Source organism: Phoca vitulina, unplaced genomic scaffold, assembly GCF_004348235.1.
Source record: "Phoca vitulina isolate PV1807 unplaced genomic scaffold, GSC_HSeal_1.0 scaffold1, whole genome shotgun sequence".
Lineage (NCBI taxonomy): Eukaryota > Metazoa > Chordata > Mammalia > Carnivora > Phocidae > Phoca > Phoca vitulina.
Window position 1 is genome coordinate 32492566 of NW_022589704.1, and position 22058 is coordinate 32514623.

General features: G+C 36.3%; 1 protein-coding gene across 3 annotated transcripts; it reads left to right on the forward strand.

The window, feature by feature from the left end:
• Positions 1–32: 32 nt before the first annotated feature.
• WDR12 (WD repeat domain 12) lies at positions 33–20835 on the forward strand. 3 transcript variants are annotated; one of them, XM_032404440.1, is made up of 14 exons: positions 33–81; positions 713–778; positions 5687–5781; positions 9552–9646; positions 10486–10592; positions 11475–11590; positions 12011–12165; positions 13472–13517; positions 15119–15204; positions 16498–16638; positions 16741–16846; positions 17008–17140; positions 18723–18795; positions 19575–20835. In XM_032404440.1, exons 2-14 carry the CDS (start codon positions 738–740, stop codon positions 19650–19652), a joined length of 1272 nt encoding a protein of 423 aa, XP_032260331.1. In that variant the 5' UTR covers positions 33–81; positions 713–737; the 3' UTR covers positions 19653–20835. The 3 variants fall into 3 exon arrangements, with proteins under 3 accessions (XP_032260331.1, XP_032260312.1, XP_032260321.1); XM_032404421.1 differs by having other exon boundaries at positions 66–81; positions 500–778; XM_032404430.1 differs by lacking the exon at positions 33–81 and adding an exon at positions 89–617.
• Positions 20836–22058: the final 1223 nt, after the last annotated feature.

The following is a 22058-nucleotide window of genomic DNA, read 5'->3' on the forward strand; positions in this document are numbered from 1 at the left end:
CCGTTTCCTTTTTGATTCGTTTTTTTTTTTTTTTTTTTCGTATCCCTGACTCTCACTTGGATCTAAAGCCTGAAGCTAGAGGTGGGAGCCCTCCGAAAGTCTCGGTAGAGTGAGGTTATGATTGGGAGTATGCGTAAGAAAATAAAGCCGAAAAGCCTTTAGTAAATTAAAGGTGAAGGCAGAGGAAATATAATAGATATCTGACTGGAGCAAATAAGATATCCTGAGGGCAGCATGGCAAAAAAGACTACGATTCCCAGTGGTTACAGCGTCTGAGAAGCGCTGCTTTCTGGGAGTGGTAGTGTCTAGGAACTGTGTTTGAAGTATCGGTTCGGAAGACAACCTCTTAAAATTAAAAAGAGATAGAAACAGTTTGAATTGGGCCTTTCCGTATCTTCATAATCGACCACAGGCCTAAATATATTAAAAGAAATTTAAAAAATTAGGGACACTCCGCCTTTAAAACTATGCTTCACTAATCGATGATTCCTAAATCTAGGAATAGGTAGTTGATGTTTGTGGGCTGGGTCTCTGTGTAAGACCAGCCTCGTGGTTGTCTCGTTGCTGTGGAGGCCGGAGGAAGGAAAGCGGAAGCCCAGAAGACTGCATCTTCTCGCGTATCTGTGCAAGCTAATTTTGAGCTGCCTCTTTTTGTAGTCTTAAGAGACCAGAGAGCCTGTTGTCTGACTATTACCCCTTAACGTTTCTGTAGACAAGCTTTGTGTGTACTCCTAGCCATGGCTCAGCTCCAGACACGCTTCTTCACTGACAACAAGAAGTAAGTAAGCGTCTTTTTCTTTCCTTTCCTCTCGCCTCCCTAGGATCCTTCCCAAGAACTCCTTCCGTATGACTTTGTGGAGCCTCGGTTGTCTTTGCTCTCAATTTCTCCCCTCTTCCCCACCCCCCACCCCCCACCCCCCACCCCCCGTACTCCTGGCTTGAGCGAGTTTTCCGCTCAATCGGAAGCTATACCTTGCCAGGATTTCTCCGGGATCGACCTCTGAGATCACAGATCCTATTTGCCTAGCTTCCTAGGCTGTGTATAATTTGAATTGCGAGTGTAGAGGGATCTGAAGGGCTTCAAGTTTGCTTCCTGAATGAAGCACATACGTAATTTTAAAAAGTGAACAATGGACCTAGTCGTTGCAGGCTGCCTGCTAGTGGTGTTTAACAGTTTCTGAAAACACAGGTTTACTTTCTTTTTAAGTAGGTGATAGGCGATGTTTTTCTAAACCAGGCTAGATAGTGGAACTCTGAATAGGGGGTTGGTAGAACTGGTTTTTGATAAAGAGTATTTAGGACTATTTTGATAAAGTCAATTCAGCTTACACATGTATGTGTATATATATGCGTGTGTATATGTATATATAAGCACTTTTACTAATGGTCCCTAGGTCAGTAGCATTCATTTGAAACCTAATTGTATTCAGTCTTGCGGTGTATATTACACTATTAATTTTTCTTAGTGTCTCTTCAGGTATAGTGTAAGTCTTTTGATGGTAGGGGACTGTGTATTACAGTTCTTGGGTTGACTGAGTCAACAAATGTTTGTCAAGTTCTTCCTGTACTGATAATATATAATGAATATTTGTTGTATTAACAAGCTAATGTCAGTGGTAAACTAGAAAACTCCCACCTCAATTAAGATGATGTCTTTGATTCTCTGTAGTTTTATGAGTTGACGGGGTAAATCATATTCACTCCTCTTGTTGCTTACAGGATACATAAATTGTATTATCAGTGCACATGAGTATTTATACTTGGTCTAGATACTTTTCAAGGAATGTGGTACAATAACATGACCACTGTATTTTTTCTAATTGAAATTTTTATTGAGATAATTGTTGATTCACATGAATTTTTAAGAAATAATAGACCACTATGTTTTAACCCCTGAGATAAATGGATAAACATTATATATGTGTGTGTGTGTGTGTTTAAATTCTTCAAAAAGGTAACAAAACCTAAAAATTAAGTTTTTGCTTCTTATACATAATATGTTCTGGTGAGTAAAATGGGGGGTGACTAGTTTTTTTCACATATATGTATATAAATTACATATACATGTATATGAATTATGCTGTCTCCCCCTCATTTTACTGACCAAATAGTAAGCGAAAGGAAAAGCCAAAAACTTTTGGGGAGTGTTTTGGGTTTTTGTAAGATTTATTTATTTATTTTGGAGAGAGAGAGCACCTATGTGCAAGTGGGGGGAGGGGCAGGGGGAGCAAGAGAGAGAGAGAGAGAATTCCAAGTGGACTCCCCACTGAGTGTTGAGCCCAACACAGGGTTCGATCTCACCACCCATGATATCAGGACTTAAGCCAAAACCAAGAGTTGAACACTCAACCAAATGAGCCACCCAGGCGCCCCCAGAAAAACCTAGGTTTTGTTACCTTTTGGAGAACCTAAATTATTGCTTTTTTTTTTTTTTTAGGTTTGACACATATAAATATAACTATAGCCTTACTAAAAGTGTAGTTTGAAGATCAGCAGAATCAGCATCACTTGGGAGCTTATTAGAAAAAGCAGAATCTCAGACTCCACCTCAGACCTACTGATTGAAAATATACATTTTTTTTTTTTTTTTAAGATTTTATTTATTTATTTGACAGAGAGAGACACAGTGAGAGAGGGAACACAAGCAGGGGGAGTGGGAGAGGGAGAAGCAGGCCTCCCGCGGAGCAGAGAGCCTGATATGGGACTCGATCCCAGGACCCTGGGACCATGACCTGAGCTGAAGGCAGTTGCTCAACAACTGAGCCACCCAGGCGCCCTGAAAATCTACATTTTAACAAGATCTGAAGCCCCCTCCCTCATTGTGGCAAAGAGAGATTTATTGTATCATGTCTTGATGAGCCCCTGGATTCTACCTTAGAGCCCCTGGATTCTGCCTTAACATCTTTTGAAACTTTTCCATTCCCCACAGCTAGGGCTTTAAATCAGGCTTTAGACTTTTTTTTTTTGTAGTAACAACTTTCTTGAAATATAATTCACATACAACAGAATTCACACATTAAAGTGTGCAATATTGGGGTACCTGAGTGGCTCAGTCAGTTAAGCATCTGCCTTTGGCTCAGGTCATGATCCCAGGGTCCTTCTCCCTCTCCCTCTCCTGCTCCCTGAGCTTGTGCTGTCTGTCTCTTTGTCAAATAAATAAATAAAATCTTTTAATTAAAAAAATAAAATAGAGGGCGCCTGGGTGGCTCAGATGGTTAAGCGTCTGCCTTCGGCTCAGGTCATGAACTCAGGGTCCTGGGATCGAGTCCCACATCGGGCTCCCTGCTCCTTGGGAGCCTGCTTCTCCCTCTGCCTCTCTCTCTCTGTCTCTCATGAATAAATAAATAAAATCTTTAAGATAAATAAATAAATAAAATAAAATAAAATAGAAATAAAGTGTCCAGTTTTTGCAAAATTGTACAACCATCACTATAGTTTTAGAACATTTTCCACCACCGTTTAGCTATTACCCCCTAATCCTTCCAACCCCAGCCCTTGACAACCACTAATCTACTTTCTGTCTCTGTGGATTTGTCTGTTATGGACATTTCGTATAAGTGTAATTATATAGGGGCGCCTGGGTGGCTCAGCTGGTTAAGCAACTGCCTTCAGCTCAGGTCAGGGTCCTGGAGTCCTGGGATGGAGCCCCACGTCGGGCTCCCTGTTCAGTGGGGAGTCTGCTTCTCTCTCTCTCTCTCTCTCTAGCTTTCACTCTCTCTCAAATAAATAAAATCTTAAAAAAATAAATGTAATTATATAATATGTAGTCTTTTGTGACTGGCTTCTTTCACTTAGGATGATGTTTACAATGTTCATCCATATTGTAATACATATCAGTACTCATTCTTTTTTATGGCTAAATAATATTCCATTATATGGATATATGGGATACCAAATTTTGTTTCCAATTTTTAAGTTGATGGATATTTGGATTGTTTCCACTTTGGCTATTATGAGTTGTGGTGATGTGAACTTTTTACAAGGTTTTATTGTTGTTCTTGTTTTAAAGATTTATTTATTTTAGAGGGGGGAGACAGAGAGTGAGCAGGGGAGAGGGGCAGAAGGAGGGGAGAGAGTCCCTAGCAGACTCCGAGCTAAGCCTGGAACCTGACGTGGGGCTCGATCTCATGACCCTGAGATCATGACCTGAGCTGAAACCAAGAGTCTGTAGCTTAACCATCTGAGCCACCCAGGCGCCCCTGTGTACAAGGTTTTGTGTGGACATGTATTTTCATTTCTCTTGGGTATATACTTAGAAGTGGAGTTGCTGGGTCAAATGGTAGTTCCATGTTTAACTTTTTGAAAAACTGCCAGGTTTTCCCAAAGCAACTGCACCATTTTACATTCCCATCAGTAATGAATAAGGGTTCGAATTTCTCTACTTCCTCACCAACATTTCGTTCTTTTTTATTATAGTCGTTATAGTGACTGCAAGCTGATCTTGTGTGGTTTGATTTACGTTTCCTCAGTAAATAATGATTTGGAGCATCTTTTTCATGTGCCTGTTGGTCATTTGTATATCTTCTTTGGAGAAATGTCTTTTAATTCTTTGCCCATTTTTTAAATTAAGTTGTCTTTTTATTATTGAGTTGTAAGTGTACTTTGTATATTCTAGATACAAGTTCTTTATCAGAAATGTGATTTGCACATATTTTCTCCCATTCTCTCTTACAAGAGTTTTCTAATTTGACCCTTGTGTGTTCCTCTAATCCGATCTCAACAGTGCTGCCAAGAAGATCTAATGAAACAAAATTCCGATGATATTATTCTTTAATTAGGACTACTACAGTGGTACCTCATTGCCTAGGGAAAGAAGTAAAAATTACTTCACGTAGTAGATTAACCACTCTGTGCACATCTCCTTAACCTTACCTTTGGTCACTGTCTAGAGCAAAATCACACTTTGTGGAATAGGCTGAGTGGGCAGTTTAATAATTCTGAGCTATTGGTTGCTGCTCTTCTTGCTTTTCTGCCCCCCTTCTGTCTACCCCCGTTACCTGACAAAGTCACTTTCCAGATAAAACTTAAGAATGATCTTTCTTGTGCATTCTTTTACACCCCGTTTTTCTATCCTTTGGTTGAAATGATCTACAGCTTCTTTGTTCTCCCATTCTATATATCACTTAAGACATTGCTATGAATTGTGTAAGACTGTTGAATCACAGACCTGTACCTCTGAAACAAATAATACATTATATGTCAAAAAAAGAAAAAAAGAAGAAGATAGCAGGAAGGGAAAAATGAAGGCGGGGAAATCGGAGGTGGGAGACGAACCATGAGAGACTATGGACTCTGTGAAACAAACTGAGGGTTCTAGAGGGGAGAGGGGTGGGGGGATGGGTTAGCCTGGTGATGGGTATTAAAGAGGGCACGTATTGAATGGAGCACTGGGGGTTATACGCAAACAATGAATCATGGAACACTACATCAAAAACTAATGATGTAATGTATGGGGATTAACATAACATAATAAAAAAAAAAGATTGTTCTTATATACTTTTATTGTATTTTGATCATCTGACCCTTTCTGAGAACAGAGATCGTGTGCTAATTGATTTTTGTTAACCCGACATAGCAAAATGTCTGGCATATATTAAATACCCAGTAAATACTTGTTGAATGAATAAATGCACATTTGTTAAAATATCTGTAGACTTGACTTTGACGTATCATTTCCTTTTTACAGATACGCGGTAGATGATGTTCCCTTCTCAATTCCTGCAGCCTCTGAAATTGCTGACCTTAGTAACATCATCAATAAATTGCTGGAGGCCAAAAATGGTGGGTATAAAGGCTTTGAGAAGTTAGGAGAGGGTGCAGTGCCACTAACTACACTAAAATACATCACATTTGTATTTAATTTCCCCATCTTTTGGCCTTATTTTAATGATACGGTATGCATTTTGTAATAGTAAAATTTATAAACTGTAACATGGGTTTCCCTGCTGCATGATACTTTTTTAAGTGCTTTGAAATAGAAGTTTTCAGAAAAAATTATTTCAGTTTAATCTGCTTTTAAGGCAATATGGAGGTAAGGTGGTTGAGATTTAGGAATAATATTTTAGTGTAATAGTTATGACATTGTGATTGTGCTAGGGAGGGCTGGGATGGGTAGGCATAGAACAGGCATCTAGGTGCTTGGGTCTTACTTGCTACACTTCTACAAAGCAAAATGACAGTGTCACTATTTGAGTATTTATTTTGTGTAATAACAGATGCCAGTATTATTACTGGTATTTTTTTAAGTATTTAGAATTCATTGAAAAATTAATGGATAAAGGTTTATAAAGGGTATCAAGTAAAACACTTAAAAGATATAAATATTAAAACATATGCTGTTGTATGAAAATAAGTTATTAGCCCCTAAAATTAATATGAACAGAGTATGCAAAAATACTGAAACAAGATTGCCCATGAGTTGATAGTTGTTGAAATTGGGTGAGAGGTATATGAAGGTTTATTATGTTATTCTCCACTTTTGCTTATGTTTGACATTTTCTGTAATAAGACTTTTTTTAAAAATTAATGAAACCATACAAAAAATAGAAGATTTAAACAGAAACATTGAGAATAACATAAAGCATGATCTCTAAAAACAAAACTTGTTGGGACACCTGGGTGGCTTAGTTGGTTGAATGTCTGCCTCGGCTCGGGTCATGATCCCAGGGTCCTAGGATCGAGCTCCGCCTCAGGCACCCTGCTCAGCAGGGACCCTGCTTCTCCCTCTCCCACTCCCCCTGCTTGTGCATGCTCGCTCTCTCCCTCTCTCTCAATCTCTCTCTGTCAAATAAGTAAATAAAATCTTTTAAAAAGATAAAATAAATTTTAAAAAAATTAAAATATGCTTGCTTCCAAATGGTGATGTCATTGACAAGTTTTGTTTTTATTTTATTTTATTTTTTAAAAGATTTTATTTATTTGAGGGAGAGAGAGGGAGGGAGAGGGAGAACCAGACTCCCCGATGAAGGGGGGGACCTGATGCGGGGCTCGATCCTGGGAACTCCAGGATTGTCCTGAGCCGAAGGCAGACACTTAACCTACTGAGCCACCCAGGCACCCCAAAGCAAGCATATTTTTAAACAGATGTTTCTGATGCTTCAGAGTTCTTTTGATTCTACCCTAGTTGGAGGAATGGAGAGGTGAGAGTTATAAACTAATGCCTAATATTTTCCCCTTCTCCATCTTCAAATAATTGCATAATTTTTTTTGTTAAGTTTGAGATGATGTTTTGTTTTGTTTTTTGTTTTTTTTTTTAGTAATCTGTACACCCATTGTGGGACTTGAATTCATGACCCCAAGAACAAGAGTCTCATGGTTTTCCACCTGAACGAGCTAGGCGCCCCTGAGATATTTTTGAACAATTTTTTTTTTTTTTTTTTGGTGGGGTGGGTGGCAGGGTTTGCAATTTTTTCATTACTAACAAGCTATTGTTCTTCATTCAGAGATATTCACAAAGCATTTCTCATAGGTCCTTATCTTTACTTCATCTGTTGATGTATAGAGATTTTGATACATAGTTACTTCTAAATTACCAGACTATCATATATTCTTCTTATTGAAAAAGTCTCTGGGAGGGACCCCTGGGTGGCTCAGTTGGTTAAGCGACTCCTTCGGCTCAGGTAATGATCCCAGAGTCCTGGGATCAAGTCCCACATTGGGCTCTGTGCTCAGCGGGGAGCCTGCTTCTCCCTCTGCCTGTTCTGCCTGGTCTGCCTGCCGCTCCCTCTGCTTGGGCTCTCTCTCTCTCTCTCAGAAATAAATAAATAAAATCTTTTAAAAAAGAAAAAAAAAGTCTCTGAACTGGAATAAGAATTATTCAAATACATAATAGGGGCGCCTGGGTGACTCAGTCCATTAAGCCTCCAATTCTTGATTTCAGCTAGGGTCATGATCTCAGGGGTCGTGAGATTGAGCCCCGCGTTGGGCTCCTTGCTGGGTGTGGAACCTGCTTGGGATTCTCTCTCCCTCTGCCTCTCCCCCACCCCCAATTGCACTCTTTCGCTCTTAAAAAAAAATAATTATTCTTGAAATAGATGTTTTGCATTACCAGTATATGGATGTTTGTTGTTGCCCAAACAGTTGCATAGTTTTCTAAATTTGTAGAATGAACATTGGTTTCTTTTTTATAAATTAAATAATAAAGTCATTGCTCTTGAGTTAAAGATAGAAATGATTCAGATTTTTAAAAATTAACAATCCAAATAATCCAATGAGAGTTCTGTCAGAAATATCCTGGCTAATAAATGCAGAAAGAATGAAGAATTTTTAGCGTTTTGTAACTCCAAGTGAAATAATGGGGTTAAGTAGTAATTATCAATAGCTGATAAAACTATTAATTAGTTAAAAGGCTGACAGAATATTATGATGGATGGGATAAGACTGACATCATCAGAGCCCAGATACAGATTTTCACGTCACAGAAAGAGATACAACAAGATAATGCACTTCCTGATGTGATGCAATAGGAAACACATAATACTGTGTGTAAATATTCTTACCAAAAAAAAAAAAAAAGCAAACCTGAACTCTAATCAAGTGTTTAGGTCTGCCTAGTATACAGGACATGTAGGTGGTAGAGGAAACATGTTAAGGGACACCTTGGAGATGTAATCAAATCCAGAATGTAAGAAATATTTAGAAGACAGATGACCCAGTGTCTTTTACAAATAAATGGCAAGGGAGAAAAAGGAGGAGGGGGAACTGTTAAAGATTAAATAAGACATATTAATCAAATATGTATGGACTTTGGATGCTAATTCTAAAAAACTCACTGTGAAAAGACATTTATAAAACAAGGAAATATGAACATTGGCTATTCGATATTAAAAGGAATAATGATTAAATTTTTTATCATCGCCACTATTTTTTTAAGTCTTTATATTTTAGAAATACTTACTAAAGCATTTACAGATAAAATGATAGCATTTCTAGGGTTTGATTTAAAATAAACCAGCAGAGGGCGCCTGGGTGGCTCAGTCGGTTAAGCGTCTGCCTTCGGCTCAGGTCATGATCCCCGGGTCCTGGGATCGAGCCCCACGTCAGGCTCCCTGCTCGGTGGGGAGCCTGCTTCTTCCTCTCCCTCTCCCTGCTGTTCTGCCTACTTGTGCTCTCTCTCTCTCTGTCAAATAAATAAAATCTTTAAAAAAAAAAAAAAAATTCTTTAAAAAAAAAAAATAATAAAATAAAATAAAATAAACCAGCAGAGGCGTGGAGTGAGGTGTATAGATGATTGCCCATAAGTTGGTAATTGTCATAATATGTGATGGAGGTGGGGATTCATAATGTTATTTCTACTTTTATATATATTTGGAATTATCCATTGAATAAAAAGTTTGTTTAAATACCAGTACCACCAATAAAAAATTATACCAACAGAAGAAAGTACTCTGTTCTTAAAAATCACATAGTGTATTGGAATACATGGCCTGATTATACCACGAAGAAATTCTGGAGAAACTCAGAGGCCACACTGGGAATAATAGGGAAAATAGGTTTGGGGGTTTCTCATATACCTTTGCTATTGTGATTATTTTATTATGCATTTTCTTTAGAGTTCCACAAACATGTGGAGTTCGATTTCCTTATCAAGGGCCAGTTTCTGCGAATGCCCTTGCTCAAACACATGGAACTGGAAAACATCTCATCAGTAAGTTCAAATGTTTACCTGTTCTGTTTTATGTCCAGTGTTCTCAGATAATGTGGAAAACTTTTAGAATCACCTGAATCTTTAGCAACCAAGATTTTTTTTATTATTGTTTTTTTTTCTAGAAATTTGAACTTCAGTTTTTGTGTATTAAATTTTGAAATCCCCTCTTCTGAAGGTGTATTAAGAAATGCAGATGAAGGATATGGGAAGGAATTTTCGTATTTGTGGAAGAATTGTCAAGAAAGGGAATAACAAATATATGTTTACTAATAAAGGTGTACAAAAGGATTATGCACATAAAAAACTTATGGGTTAGATTATTGTGATTTATAGTGGTTCCCCTTTCCTCTAATATTTAATTTCTTTAATATTGCTTTTATAATTTAAAATAAAATTTATAATTGCTTTTATACTTTTAGGCAGGTTTTAGAACTGTGATAAAATGTACTGCAATTTATCACTTTAACCATCTTTAAGTGTATAATTCAGTGGCAATAAGTACATTCACAATATTATGCATGCATCACTACTGTCCATATCCAGAACTTTTTCATCATCCTCATTAAACAGAATGCTTTTATGATTTTATTTTTTAAAGTTTCTTTTATTTTCTCCCCTCTCCCCCACTTTTGGCATAAATTTTCCAAGGTCATTAGTGTTTCTTAATACTACTTTTAGGTCAGATAAAGTTTTTCACCTTTTGCATGGCTCCAAATTTTCTGAGTTATGGAGGGGACTGACATGAAGGAGACCTATTAAACTGGGAGTCCTTTATTTTCATAGTGTACTATTTTAAAACTGTCCCGCCTGATTGATTTCTGGTTTTTCTCTTTGACTAGGAAGAGGTTGTGGAATTGGAATATGTGGAGAAGTACACTGCCCCTCAGCCAGAGCAATGCATGTTCCATGATGACTGGATCAGTTCTGTCCGAGGGGCAGAGGAATGGTATTGCCATATGAATGTTCTTCTATCCATTGTATTACAGTCTTTTTTAAGTGTACTATGTGAATATTTTTCTGATTGACTGTGTTCTTTGTAAAAGTAATTTTGTATGTATCGGTGACCATACCAAAGATCTTTCTCTTCAGTTTATTTAAGAAGAAACATATCTATTAATAGGTTTTCTTTTCTGTCTCAAGATGTTGTAGTGGCATTTGTCTGTTGGATAAGATAAGTGTCTTAGGGCATTTGTGTGTTGCTTATAAGACCAAAGATAAATTTGTTTCATAGAGGGGAAAAAAAACCTTTTATAGCCACAGATCTCCTAGCCTACTACCATGAAGATGCAGATCATGCTATTTTAGGACTAAAAAGGGCAGACTAGATTCGAGCAGGTATGGATGGTCCAGAGCAAACCCTCACTGGCCTTACTTGTAGAAAAGCCCTTTGAGAGTGGATCATAGTACAGGCTTACTTCTTTCAAAGAATATCTTCCTGGAGTTGTTACCCAAGTGATGTTTTTACTTGTTTTACTTTTACTTTAGATGATTTTACTGTTTTTCTATTAAAAGGTTTTAACTAGTTCAGTACAAAGGACTATTAAGCCTTACAAGCAAATTCCCTGAGAGTTGTAATGTTTACAACAGTAGTAAAAATGAAATCTAGGGTTTTTCAGTACATTTTCATTTTTAGGAGGTCAGGAAAAGTCAAATATAACCTCTTCTGATCTATTCTAGTGTGTTTTGAAATCTTAGTCTTCATGTTAAAAAAATTTTTTTAAGTATAATCCTGAAGGTTTACTTTGTCATTGCTTTAGAAATATAATTGATTTCAGGTTTTGAAAAAGCTGCTTTTTCTATTTCATACGGTTTTTTTTTCTCTTCATAGGATCTTGACTGGTTCTTATGATAAGACTTCTCGGATCTGGTCCTTGGAAGGAAAGTCAATAATGACAATTGTGGGACATACAGACGTTGTAAAAGATGTGGCCTGGGTGAAAAAAGGTTAGGACTCTTTGCCTAAACTGAAAGGAATCCTGCATAGGCAATTGGAAATAAGCCATTTTCACTGCTGGGGCAGAATGGGGACAGTGTAGGAAGGGCCTCATACCTCAGTTTTTGTGAGGTCTTTCAAACATATAGTGTTCAAGAAGAAAAAGACTAAGTAAGAAAATCTGTAAGTGGTAGAGTTAAATCCTTACTAAGTTATAACAGATAAAATATACTTTCAAGTTAATACTGGGTCAAACTCCTATTTTACAGTATTTTTGAAGAATCATCCTTTTATACCATAAGTTACTTCTTTTTCAAAGCTGGCTAATGTCTTTCTCAACAACAAAAAATTCAATTCTTCAGTTTCAGAACACAATGTATTTTAAATTTTTATACTAATTTGTTCTTATTCTTCTGTTCTCCTTTCTTCAGATAGTTTGTCTTGCCTACTACTGAGTGCTTCTATGGATCAGACGATTCTCTTATGGGAGTGGAATGTGGAGAGAAACAAAGTGAAAGCCCTGCACTGCTGCAGAGGCCATGCCGGAAGTGTGGATTCTATAGCTGTTGATAGCACGGGAACTAAAGTAAGTAGCTGGTGTGTTGTACTAGTTGTACTAGTACTAGTACTGTTGAATTAGAGTTTGAGCTTCTTATGCAAACAATTTTTTCTTCATTTATTCATTGTGATTGTCCTACTTTCATAACAGTTGATAATTAAAGAATATGATTTTGAACCCAAAGTAAATAGTCTTAAAATAAGAGAAAGATTCACCTCCTCAGTCTGGGTTTCTCTGGTTTAGACTTTATATTAAACTGCAGAAATTTTATGAAATCAGGTAAACAAGCAGTGTAACATTCTTTAATCATCGTGATTGACATTGTCAATCTTCGAGCTTCTCAGTGCTGTCATCAATTGAAAATGTCTAGTTGATCATCTAAGCCTTAGCATACACTATGGTTAGTGTTAATAGAGGTTGTTTTACTAGTATTGCTGATTTACTCTATCATGACAAAATGGTCCAAGTTAGTTAAAAGGAAACAAACCTGAGTACAATACTTTGTTGATTTATGAGGGATTACAAATTCTCTTGCCATTTGAAAGTTCCCTAAAAGCACATTGAAAATTCTGGATTTAAGAGTGTTTCTTCAGCATTTCTTTGCCAGTTAGCATAACAGAGAATATTTCATGCATTCAGAGGTAAAGATTTATAATTATTCATATTGAGCCATAAATAAGGTTTTCCTATTGTCAAGTCAAAACTTAAATGAATTAATCATACCCTGTCCTTTGGCCGTAAGAGACAGAAACTCATCTTGAACTTTTTTCAGCTTAAAAGATTGTGAGATCCAGGAAGGAGTGAACAATCACATCACCAGCATTTGGGTCTCAGGAACCAAAGGAATTGAGCTTGAATGTGGCCAACACCCCCCCTCCGCCACTCATCTCCCTAAATTGACTTTATTCTCTTTTACCTCAAACTGGCTTTTTCCACATGGCAGTAAAAAAAGCAGTCTGGCTTTCAGTATTCCTAGGTTTTACATCCTATACCATCAGTCCCTGAAAAAGACTAACTTCAACTCTCTGGAACACAAGTTTTCAAAAAAAGGTCCTGAAGGAGGAAGGGACCTGTGTGCACAGTGTAGACCGTTGTCCACCTCGATCTAAGCAACCATAGCCAGGGCACGGGGCCATATAAGAATGGAAGCTCCTTTAGTTGCCTTGAGATTGAGGATAAAACTTCTAGGAAACTAGGAAGCCATGCAGATACCATAGTAGTAAAGGATTTCAGAACAAAGTAAAGGTTTTAAAAGTTATAATAGAAAAAACAAGGCAAATAATATGGTAGGTTATATTACATACTCTTTTTCTCTTTATGTATATCTTTTTAGTTTTGCAGTGGCTCCTGGGATAAGATGCTAAAGATCTGGTCTACAGGTAAATTAAATATTTGTTGTACTTTGACTTATTAGTGGTGTTTCAAGAATTTCATTGAAAGACTATTTAACACACATTTTTCCATAAAAATGAACCAGAGCTTTTGAGGACACAAACAAAGGAGCATATAGAGAAAAATTAATATACTTCTTTGTGTTTAAAAATGTGTTTCTATCTACCACCTTCTTATTTATTGAACCATGTCACTGAATTGCTGCAAGTAACCAATAACATGATTGATGTAATAGGACATAACTGCCTTAGTTCTCGGAGTTCTCTTATTCCGGAACCTGGAAATAAAAATACTTTCTGAGTCATTTTGATATACTCCACTGTTAGAGAAATTTCTTAAGTTGATTTACTTAAAAAAAATTTTTTAATGCAGTTTTACCAAACTTAATTTTTTTACTTTGAAAACATAGAAGGAACAATTAGAAGAGAAAGAGTTGGAGGAGGGAGGACTCTTAGAGGAAGGTGCCTTGATAATAGGAGAAAAGAGGGGGAAGACCCACAGATATTTAAATTAAAAAGAACTGGTAGTCTAGAATTATTTAAACAGGTAAACAGAGCAGAATCCCTGTTACTTGAGGGAATTGCTGTATTACAGTATAATACCCTAAATACAGTTCACAAAGTAGAGTTGGGGAGATCAAGAAAAGCCTGAGCAGTGTCAGATGGCGAGAAATATAGAAGTCAACCCAGTAGATTTCCCAGTAATGCTTAAAGCAAATAGTTTTGTTTTGTTTTGTTTTTTAAGGTTTATTTTAGAGAGAGAGAGTGCAAGGCAGAGGGGGAGAGAGAAAGAATCTCAGGCAGACTTCCTGCCACGTGTGGAGCCTGAAGCTCGGGGCTTGACCTCATGACCCTGAGATCATGACCTGAGCCGAAATCAGGAGTTGGACACTTAACTGACTGAGCCATGCAGGCGCCCCTTAAAGCAAACAGTTTTGAGGCAGAAAGTTTCTGGTTTATTTGGATAATTTTCCTTTTGTGGAATATTTTATTGTATGAAATACTTTTAATTCATTGTCAGAAAAGTGAAGTAGTCAAGAAAAATAAACATGACTGGATTGTATCTTCTTTTAATGTGTTTGTTTAACCTTGTCATTCCTTTATAATACAAATGCAATGTGGGCGAACTCTCCTACAACTAAGAGTAAGCAGTTTTTCATAGATATGGTAAGGTGATGAATATTCATAATGATGCTCTTAAAGATATAGCAAAATATCAAACTGGTTAGACTTTAGGATTTTAGTGTACTCTGGTTTTTGCTTTCTCCTTTTGGAAGATTGCTAACCCAGGTATAGTTTTTATATATAAATTTCTGTTAACCAGAATAAGGAAGAATATCCATTCCCTAACCAGTTGAGATAACATGGAGAAAACATACACCCAGAAAAATAAGAATTCTTTTAAGACTATTTGCAATCAGGGGGCGCCTGGCTGGCTTGGTAGTGCATCTAACTCCTGATCTTGGGGTCATGAGTTCAAGCCCCATGTTGAGTGTAGGGATTACTTTAAATGAATAAATAAATAATCGTTTGCAATTAATATTTATCATAAATTTTTAACATATCAAATCTAATTTTTTGTGATACAGTTCCTACAGATGAAGAAGATGAAATGGAGGAATCCACAAATCGACCAAGAAAGAAACAGAAAACAGAGCAGTTGGGACTAACAAGGGTAAATATTTTTGTACTACAGAGAGCATGATTTTTAAGGGGTTTAAAAAACGATGAACAACAGAGACTAGAGAGGCTAAAATACTTTCTGGACCTTTATGAGAACCTTTGCTGATCTACGATCTGATATAAGCCCCTCACGTTACAGATGAGGTGATAATATTTAAGGAGGTTAAATATAACAAAGTTAATAAAAGTAGATTAATGTCTCCCATTTCAGGACTCTTTTCCTCTCTCTTTCATGTGTTCTTTATATTTAAGATAGACATTACACCTAATTTGGGGATTTTAATTTTGAGAAAAACATTAGAGATTTTGGAGTACTAATAAATGAACCATGGGCATTATTTAAAGACTGGATAATAGAACTTAAAAGATGTTGAAGAAAGGGTGAGAGTAACCTGTTGAGATTCATTTACCCGGAAGAGTTAGGAAGAAGGGCGCCTGGGTGGCTCAGTTGGTTAAGCGACTGCCTTCGGCTCAGGTCATGATCCTGGTGTCCCGGGATCGAGTCCCGCATCGGGCTCCCTGCTCGGCAGGGAGTCTGCTTCTCCCTCTGACCCTCCTCCTTCTCATGCTCTCTGTCTCTCATTCTCTCTCTCTCAAATAAATAAATAAAATCTTTAAAAAAAAAGAGGAAGAAAAAGGCAGCACCTTGACTCAAACCTAGATCTCCCTGACCCCAGCACTTTTTCAGCTAACTTCTGCATATAACATGTACTTATGAGAGAGTTAAGTTAGGGTTAATATTTTTTTTTAAAAGATTTTTATTTATTTATTTGACAGAGAGAGACACAACGAGAGAGGGAACACAAGCAGGGGGAGTGGGAGAGGGAGAAGCAGGCTTCCCGCTGAGCAGGGAGCCCGATGCGGGGCTTGATCCCAGGACCCTGAGATCATGACCTGAGCCGAAGGCAGACGCCTAACGACTGAGCCATTCAGGCGCCCCAAGTTAGGGTTAATATTAATACTTTTAAAAATAAAAAGTAGAACAAATGGGAAAGCAGCAGGCTATAGAGGAAAGACTACAAACTTTGGAGTAATATTTGTGTTCAAACTTAAATCTGTCATGTGTAAGCTGTATGACCTTGAGCAAGTTCTCTTAAGTCTTCATCTATAAAATAAAAATACATATCTGTTTTGGAGGATTGTTGTAAAGAAGAAATAAGGCAGGATATGAAAGCTAAAGCATCTGGCATGTGGGCTTCAGAAGTAAATAACTACTGTTATTGTTTCAGTTATTCTAAACTGAAAATGCTTTTCGCTTTTCCTTTTGGGTATCTTTCATTTCTAGACTCCCATAGTGACCCTCTCTGGCCACAAGGAAGCAATTTCTTCAGTTCTATGGTCAGATGCTGAAGAAATCTGCAGTGCGTCTTGGGACCACACAATTAGGATGTGGGATGTAGAGTCTGGCAGTCTTAAGTCAACTTTGGTAAGACATAAATTCAGTGATTCTCTGTTTAACTTTGAGCCATCTAAAGATGGTTATTTCCTGCCCACCATGGTTAAATGTTCTTTCCTGTTTGTTTTTCAGACAGGAAATAAGGTGTTTAATTGTATCTCCTATTCTCCACTTTGTAAACGTTTAGCATCTGGCAGCACAGATAGGCATATCAGACTGTGGGATCCCCGAACTAAAGGTGAGTTGTGTAAATCACTGGAGGAGAAATATGTGTAAATAACATCAGTTTCTCCTCTCACTAGAGATGTGTATAAAAAGACAATTTTCTACAAACATTGTTTTGGGTTCTGCCTACTTCTCTTCTAAAATTCAATTAATTATCTTTTTTATTTTGTTCAGATGGTTCTTTGGTGTCGCTGTCCCTAACCTCACATACAGGCTGGGTCACATCATTAAAGTGGTCTCCTACCCATGAGCAGCAGCTGATTTCAGGTTCTTTAGATAATATCGTCAAACTGTGGGATACAAGAAGGTATATCCTATTTATAATCTACAAAGAAAATACATCGATTACTTATCATATACAGAGAAAATGAAATGAATGCTAAAAAGATTATCCAGAAGCAGAAGGGTAAAAGAAAAGTTTTTGGTTATATGACCTGAGATGATAAATATTGGTGTCAGAAAGAAAAGCCAGGGTCAAAGGGATTTTCTTCATGTTAATAGGTTATTTTTTGCATTCTGAAAAAAATTATCTTATTATCTTGAACCTTAATATAAATATGATATAGAAGGCCAATGGTCTCTAAATAAATGGAACTGTAATCAAATAATAAATTATATGTTAATAGAAAAATAAATAAATAAATAAAATACGTATTTTAAAAGCTAACTAGATATTAAAGTTTTCTTTTTTGTTACTAGTATATACAGAGTACCCCCAATGAATTTCATACACAACTTACTTAAATATTTTTACAAGTAGAATGGAGAAGCATTAACCAAATACCTGTTTGTTGTTTACCTAAATCTGTATTCTGACATCCTTATGATGCATGATTTGTTAATATCTAGAAGTTTGTTTACATTTTAGTTGGATACTTTATGTAGCAATTAGCGTATAGTTTCTGCTAATAGTAGTAAGTGATGTGAAGAAAGTAAAGCAGAGTAAAAGGGATACTTCTTTAGGAATGGGCTCTTCTTTGAAAGTGATTTCCCAGTGAATTGAACAATGGGAAGGTATTAGCCATGCACAAATCATGGTTAGAGGGAACAACAGATAAGGTGGCGAAAATCTTGGCAAAATGGCAAGAGGGCCCGTGTTGATGGAATGGAGTAAGCAAGGAAAAGAGTGGCTGGAGATGAAGCAGGTAGTAGTTATATTGAGTAGGGCCCTATGGACCATGGTAAGGAATTTGGGTTCCATTCTAAGTATAATGGGGAAGGCTTTGTGCAGGCTCTAAAGAGGGTAGGAAGAATGGAAGCAGGGAGGTTCTAGGTTGGATTCTAGGTATATTTTGAAGACAGCTCTATTAGCTCATGGACAGAATATGGAGATAGAAATCAAAGGATAATGCCCATTATTTTCTGCCTGAGCAATTGCACCATTACTGGTACAATTTACTATGATGGAAAAGAGTAGAGAAACAGATTTATGAGGGAACATCAAGAGTTTTGTTTGGGTTGTTTTAAATTTGTAGGGCCATGAGACATCCAGATGATGGGCAATTGAATATGCATATCAAAATCAGGGAAGAAGTTTGGACTAAAGATATAAACTTGAGAGTTATCAGCATATACATGGATGGACAAAGGATATATAAAGCTATGATTTGAGGGTCAAGGAAGAGTGAAAATGGGCCTAATTATGAATAAATATTTATAAATAAATAGCATTTTTCCTGAATATTTGTTGTAGTAAATCTCTGTATTCTGCTAATGATAGGGGAATATCAGGAGAGATGGTTAAGTAAATACTCAGAATCTTAAGATTAACTGGTTATTGGGGCAAGGATGGTAAAAGTCTGTAAAGTTTTCAGAAAAATATGATTAGTCATAAATGTTTTTTTAATATTGTGAAATGCATATAACATGGTAATACTTTGATCTTTTAGTTGTAAAGCTCCTCTCTATGATCTGGCTGCTCATGAAGACAAAGTTCTGAGTGTAGACTGGACAGACACAGGGGTAAGAATTTATTAGTTATTTGGTAAAGAGGAAAAATAGAGAATAAATGTGTGTGTAGTTAGGGAGTTACTAGTTTCAATGTGGCTGATAATTATAATTCTGTATTCTAAGTTTCCCTTAATATTAGTCATAAAAATCTCACATTGCTTTCAAAGAAGAAACAAATTTGTTCTTTAGGAGTAGTAAAATTTGAAAATTTTGAAGCGGTTTTTTCCTCAAGTATTTTAATGAAATGTTTTAAATCCATAAATTTGCTCCACTAGTCCAGTTAGTTCTAAGTATTTCCCCCTTAAAAAAATCTTGCAGAATAAGTCTAGACTATAAATGTGCTTAAAGAATTACAATTTACTTATTTTTGTGTATATTAGCTGTTATTGCTAAAGAATTCTTTCCAAATACAGGTCCTAGGGCTACTTGAATAATTTGTAATATACATTTACCTGCAAACAGTTAAGATACTCTCCTGTAAAACTTAATTTTCTTAAATAGGTAAAACTATATCACCCCTTAGACTTTTAAATTTTATTATATTTCTTAACAAATACTTCATAGAAAGTACAATAGCATATCATGGCTCAACCAAATTTAAATGATCACTTTTAAAGTATTAATATAGTGTATTATAATATGGTAGTGAAAATTGATGTAATTGGTCCATTTAAGTATTAGCTCTAAATGCGAGTTAACGGCTCATCCATAATTCCTTCTGTAATCAGTCAGTATTTATGTTTATAATTATGTTTACTTAAATGTTTTTTTTTTCCTCTCCCTTTACACAGTTACTTCTGAGTGGAGGAGCAGACAATAAATTGTATTCCTACAGATACTCACCTACTACTTCTCATGTGGGGGCATGAAAGTGAATGATAAATTTGACTCCAGAGATTTTCTGTAAATGAAATTGATAAAGAAGCCTCAGATTACATCAGTGACGGTTCAGAAAGCAGCCTCTTTAAGTTTATATAATGTTTTCACCCTTGATAATAGTTATCACTGTCTATTTCTTTATTTTATATTTATTATACAATAGTTTATGTTGTTAAAATTTAAATGTGACCTGCTCTCTCTGCCATATGCAAACTCTTGAAAGTACTGAGTTTTTTTATTTCCTTTTATAGGTATTGGTTTGAATTAAGATTTGCTTTTGAAATGCTGTAAAAGCATATATTAAAAATATAGTAATTGTCCAGATTTTTATTTCTGATGGGGAAACTTAATTTTTCCAATGTTAGCTGTTTAAAAAAAGTATCTTAAGGAAAGTAATAAATTCTAATAGAGAAAAAATTAGAAATACAATTTGCTTTAGGTAAAATAGTGATGTCTAACTATAATAAGACTTTGTGGGTATTCAGAACATTAAAACATGTAGATGCTGCCAATTAAGAGTTTGTTGAAATATTTTAAGTGAAGTACTTTGTATTAAAGCTATGTTAGAATCCTTTAGAAATTGCATACAGATTTCATGGTAACCAGGAATCTTTTTCCCCATCCTATCCTTGTATAGAATAGAATCTTTAGACAAAACCTTTCAGTCAGTATTAGATAGTAAACATTCTATAAATTTTATATCATTAGCATTTATCTTACTGCATATGTTATATACCAAATATTTAAAGTAAATGTCTTCTTAAAGTGTGACTTCCATCTTTAATGGATTGGTATTCCTCAAGCAGAGCACTTCAGCCTCTAATATATGGAAAATAAGATTGGTCTCATCACTAGACTGTAATGCAGTATATGTCAAAAAATGTTCCTATCACAGAGGTCTAGGAAGTAATATGTATACCTGGCTGCAATTGAGAGCCAAGTTAACAGTGGATTAAGCCAGTTAGGAGTTTAGTTCTCTTACAAGTTGAAATCGAGGCAGTCCAGGGCTAAGAGAGTGGTTTTGTTCCACACTCTTAGGGACCCAGGCTTCGTCTATCCCTAGGATATGGTCCTCATCTTCACAAAGAGCTAGAGCTACAGTTATTATATAATTTCTTAAAAGAAAGTGTATTTTAATGCCAAAAAAACAGGGGTGCCTGGATAGCTCAGTCAGTTAAGTGTCAGGTCATGATCTAGGGGTCCTGGGATAAAGCCTCGCATCCGGCTCTGCTCAGCAGAGTCTGCTTCTCCCTCTCCCTTGGTGCTTTCTCTCCCTCTCTTGCTCTCTTTCCAGTAAATAAAATCTTTTAAAAAAAAGTGAATATCAAGTTAGCTAGAAAATATACCAGTCTGTTTTTACCATTTAGTGTAGACTGGTATAAATTTCATCATATCTGTAGTGTCTGGAAGTCTAACTTTTATAGGACAAAGAAGAATTTCTTGTTTTAAATGTTCTCTGAATGAGCCTTTGTCAGAGTTATCTAAATGTTTTTCTTAACTCACCCAGTCTGGGCTCAGTTGTAGTATGCATACACTAGGTAGTTGAAGCAAAGGTAAAGAGGCTTATTTATTAGATGTAGTGGACAAAGAAGGAAGTAGCATCAAGTATTGGTCCCTCACTTATTCTCAACCCTGGTTCCAAGGAGGATACATTCATGCTTCAGGCATTCTCCTTTGGGATGGGTGTAACATTAGTGATCAAGTTTCTGGAATCAATCTCTGCCAAATTTCTCTCTGTGTAACTCAGGTGGTTAGATTACTCCTCAAACAGGAAAAATATGAGAGGCCAACCAAAGCCTAGAAGATACAAATTATGACGTTCCTAACCATGTTGATACTTGCTTTTACCTCATCAAACAAAGTTTTAAGAAATTCCTTTTTTACCGTTTAACGATAATCTTGCTAATATTAAAAATTAGACTCAAAGTATACCTAATTGTCAGTTCAAGAACAAAGGCTGAACTTCTACCATGTACCAGCGTCTCTTTGGAGATGGAAGGAAAGGGGAAAAAATGCAGAAAAATGTATGACATGGACACTACCTCCAAAAAGATAAGCTTGCATAGAAACACTCATTTAAGAATTAGTTATAACAGTGACTTAAATGCATAAAAGATGTAAATGTAAGATAGAAAGGTGGCATAGAGAAGGAACCAATTAGCTTTGTGGGAAGCAAGTTGGATGTCAAGAAAAGCGTTGTAGTAGAGTGATACTTTAGCCAGATCTGGACAGATACAGATTGGGAAAGGTGGAGCTGTTACCTCTGGCAGAAATGATAGTTCAGAAATACCATGAGGAAGGAAGAAAGCATATTTCTTCATACGCTAAGTAGCTCAGTTTTGTTTTCCTCTTAGATAAAGCTGCCTCCGGGTCTTATCTAAGACATGATGATCTTT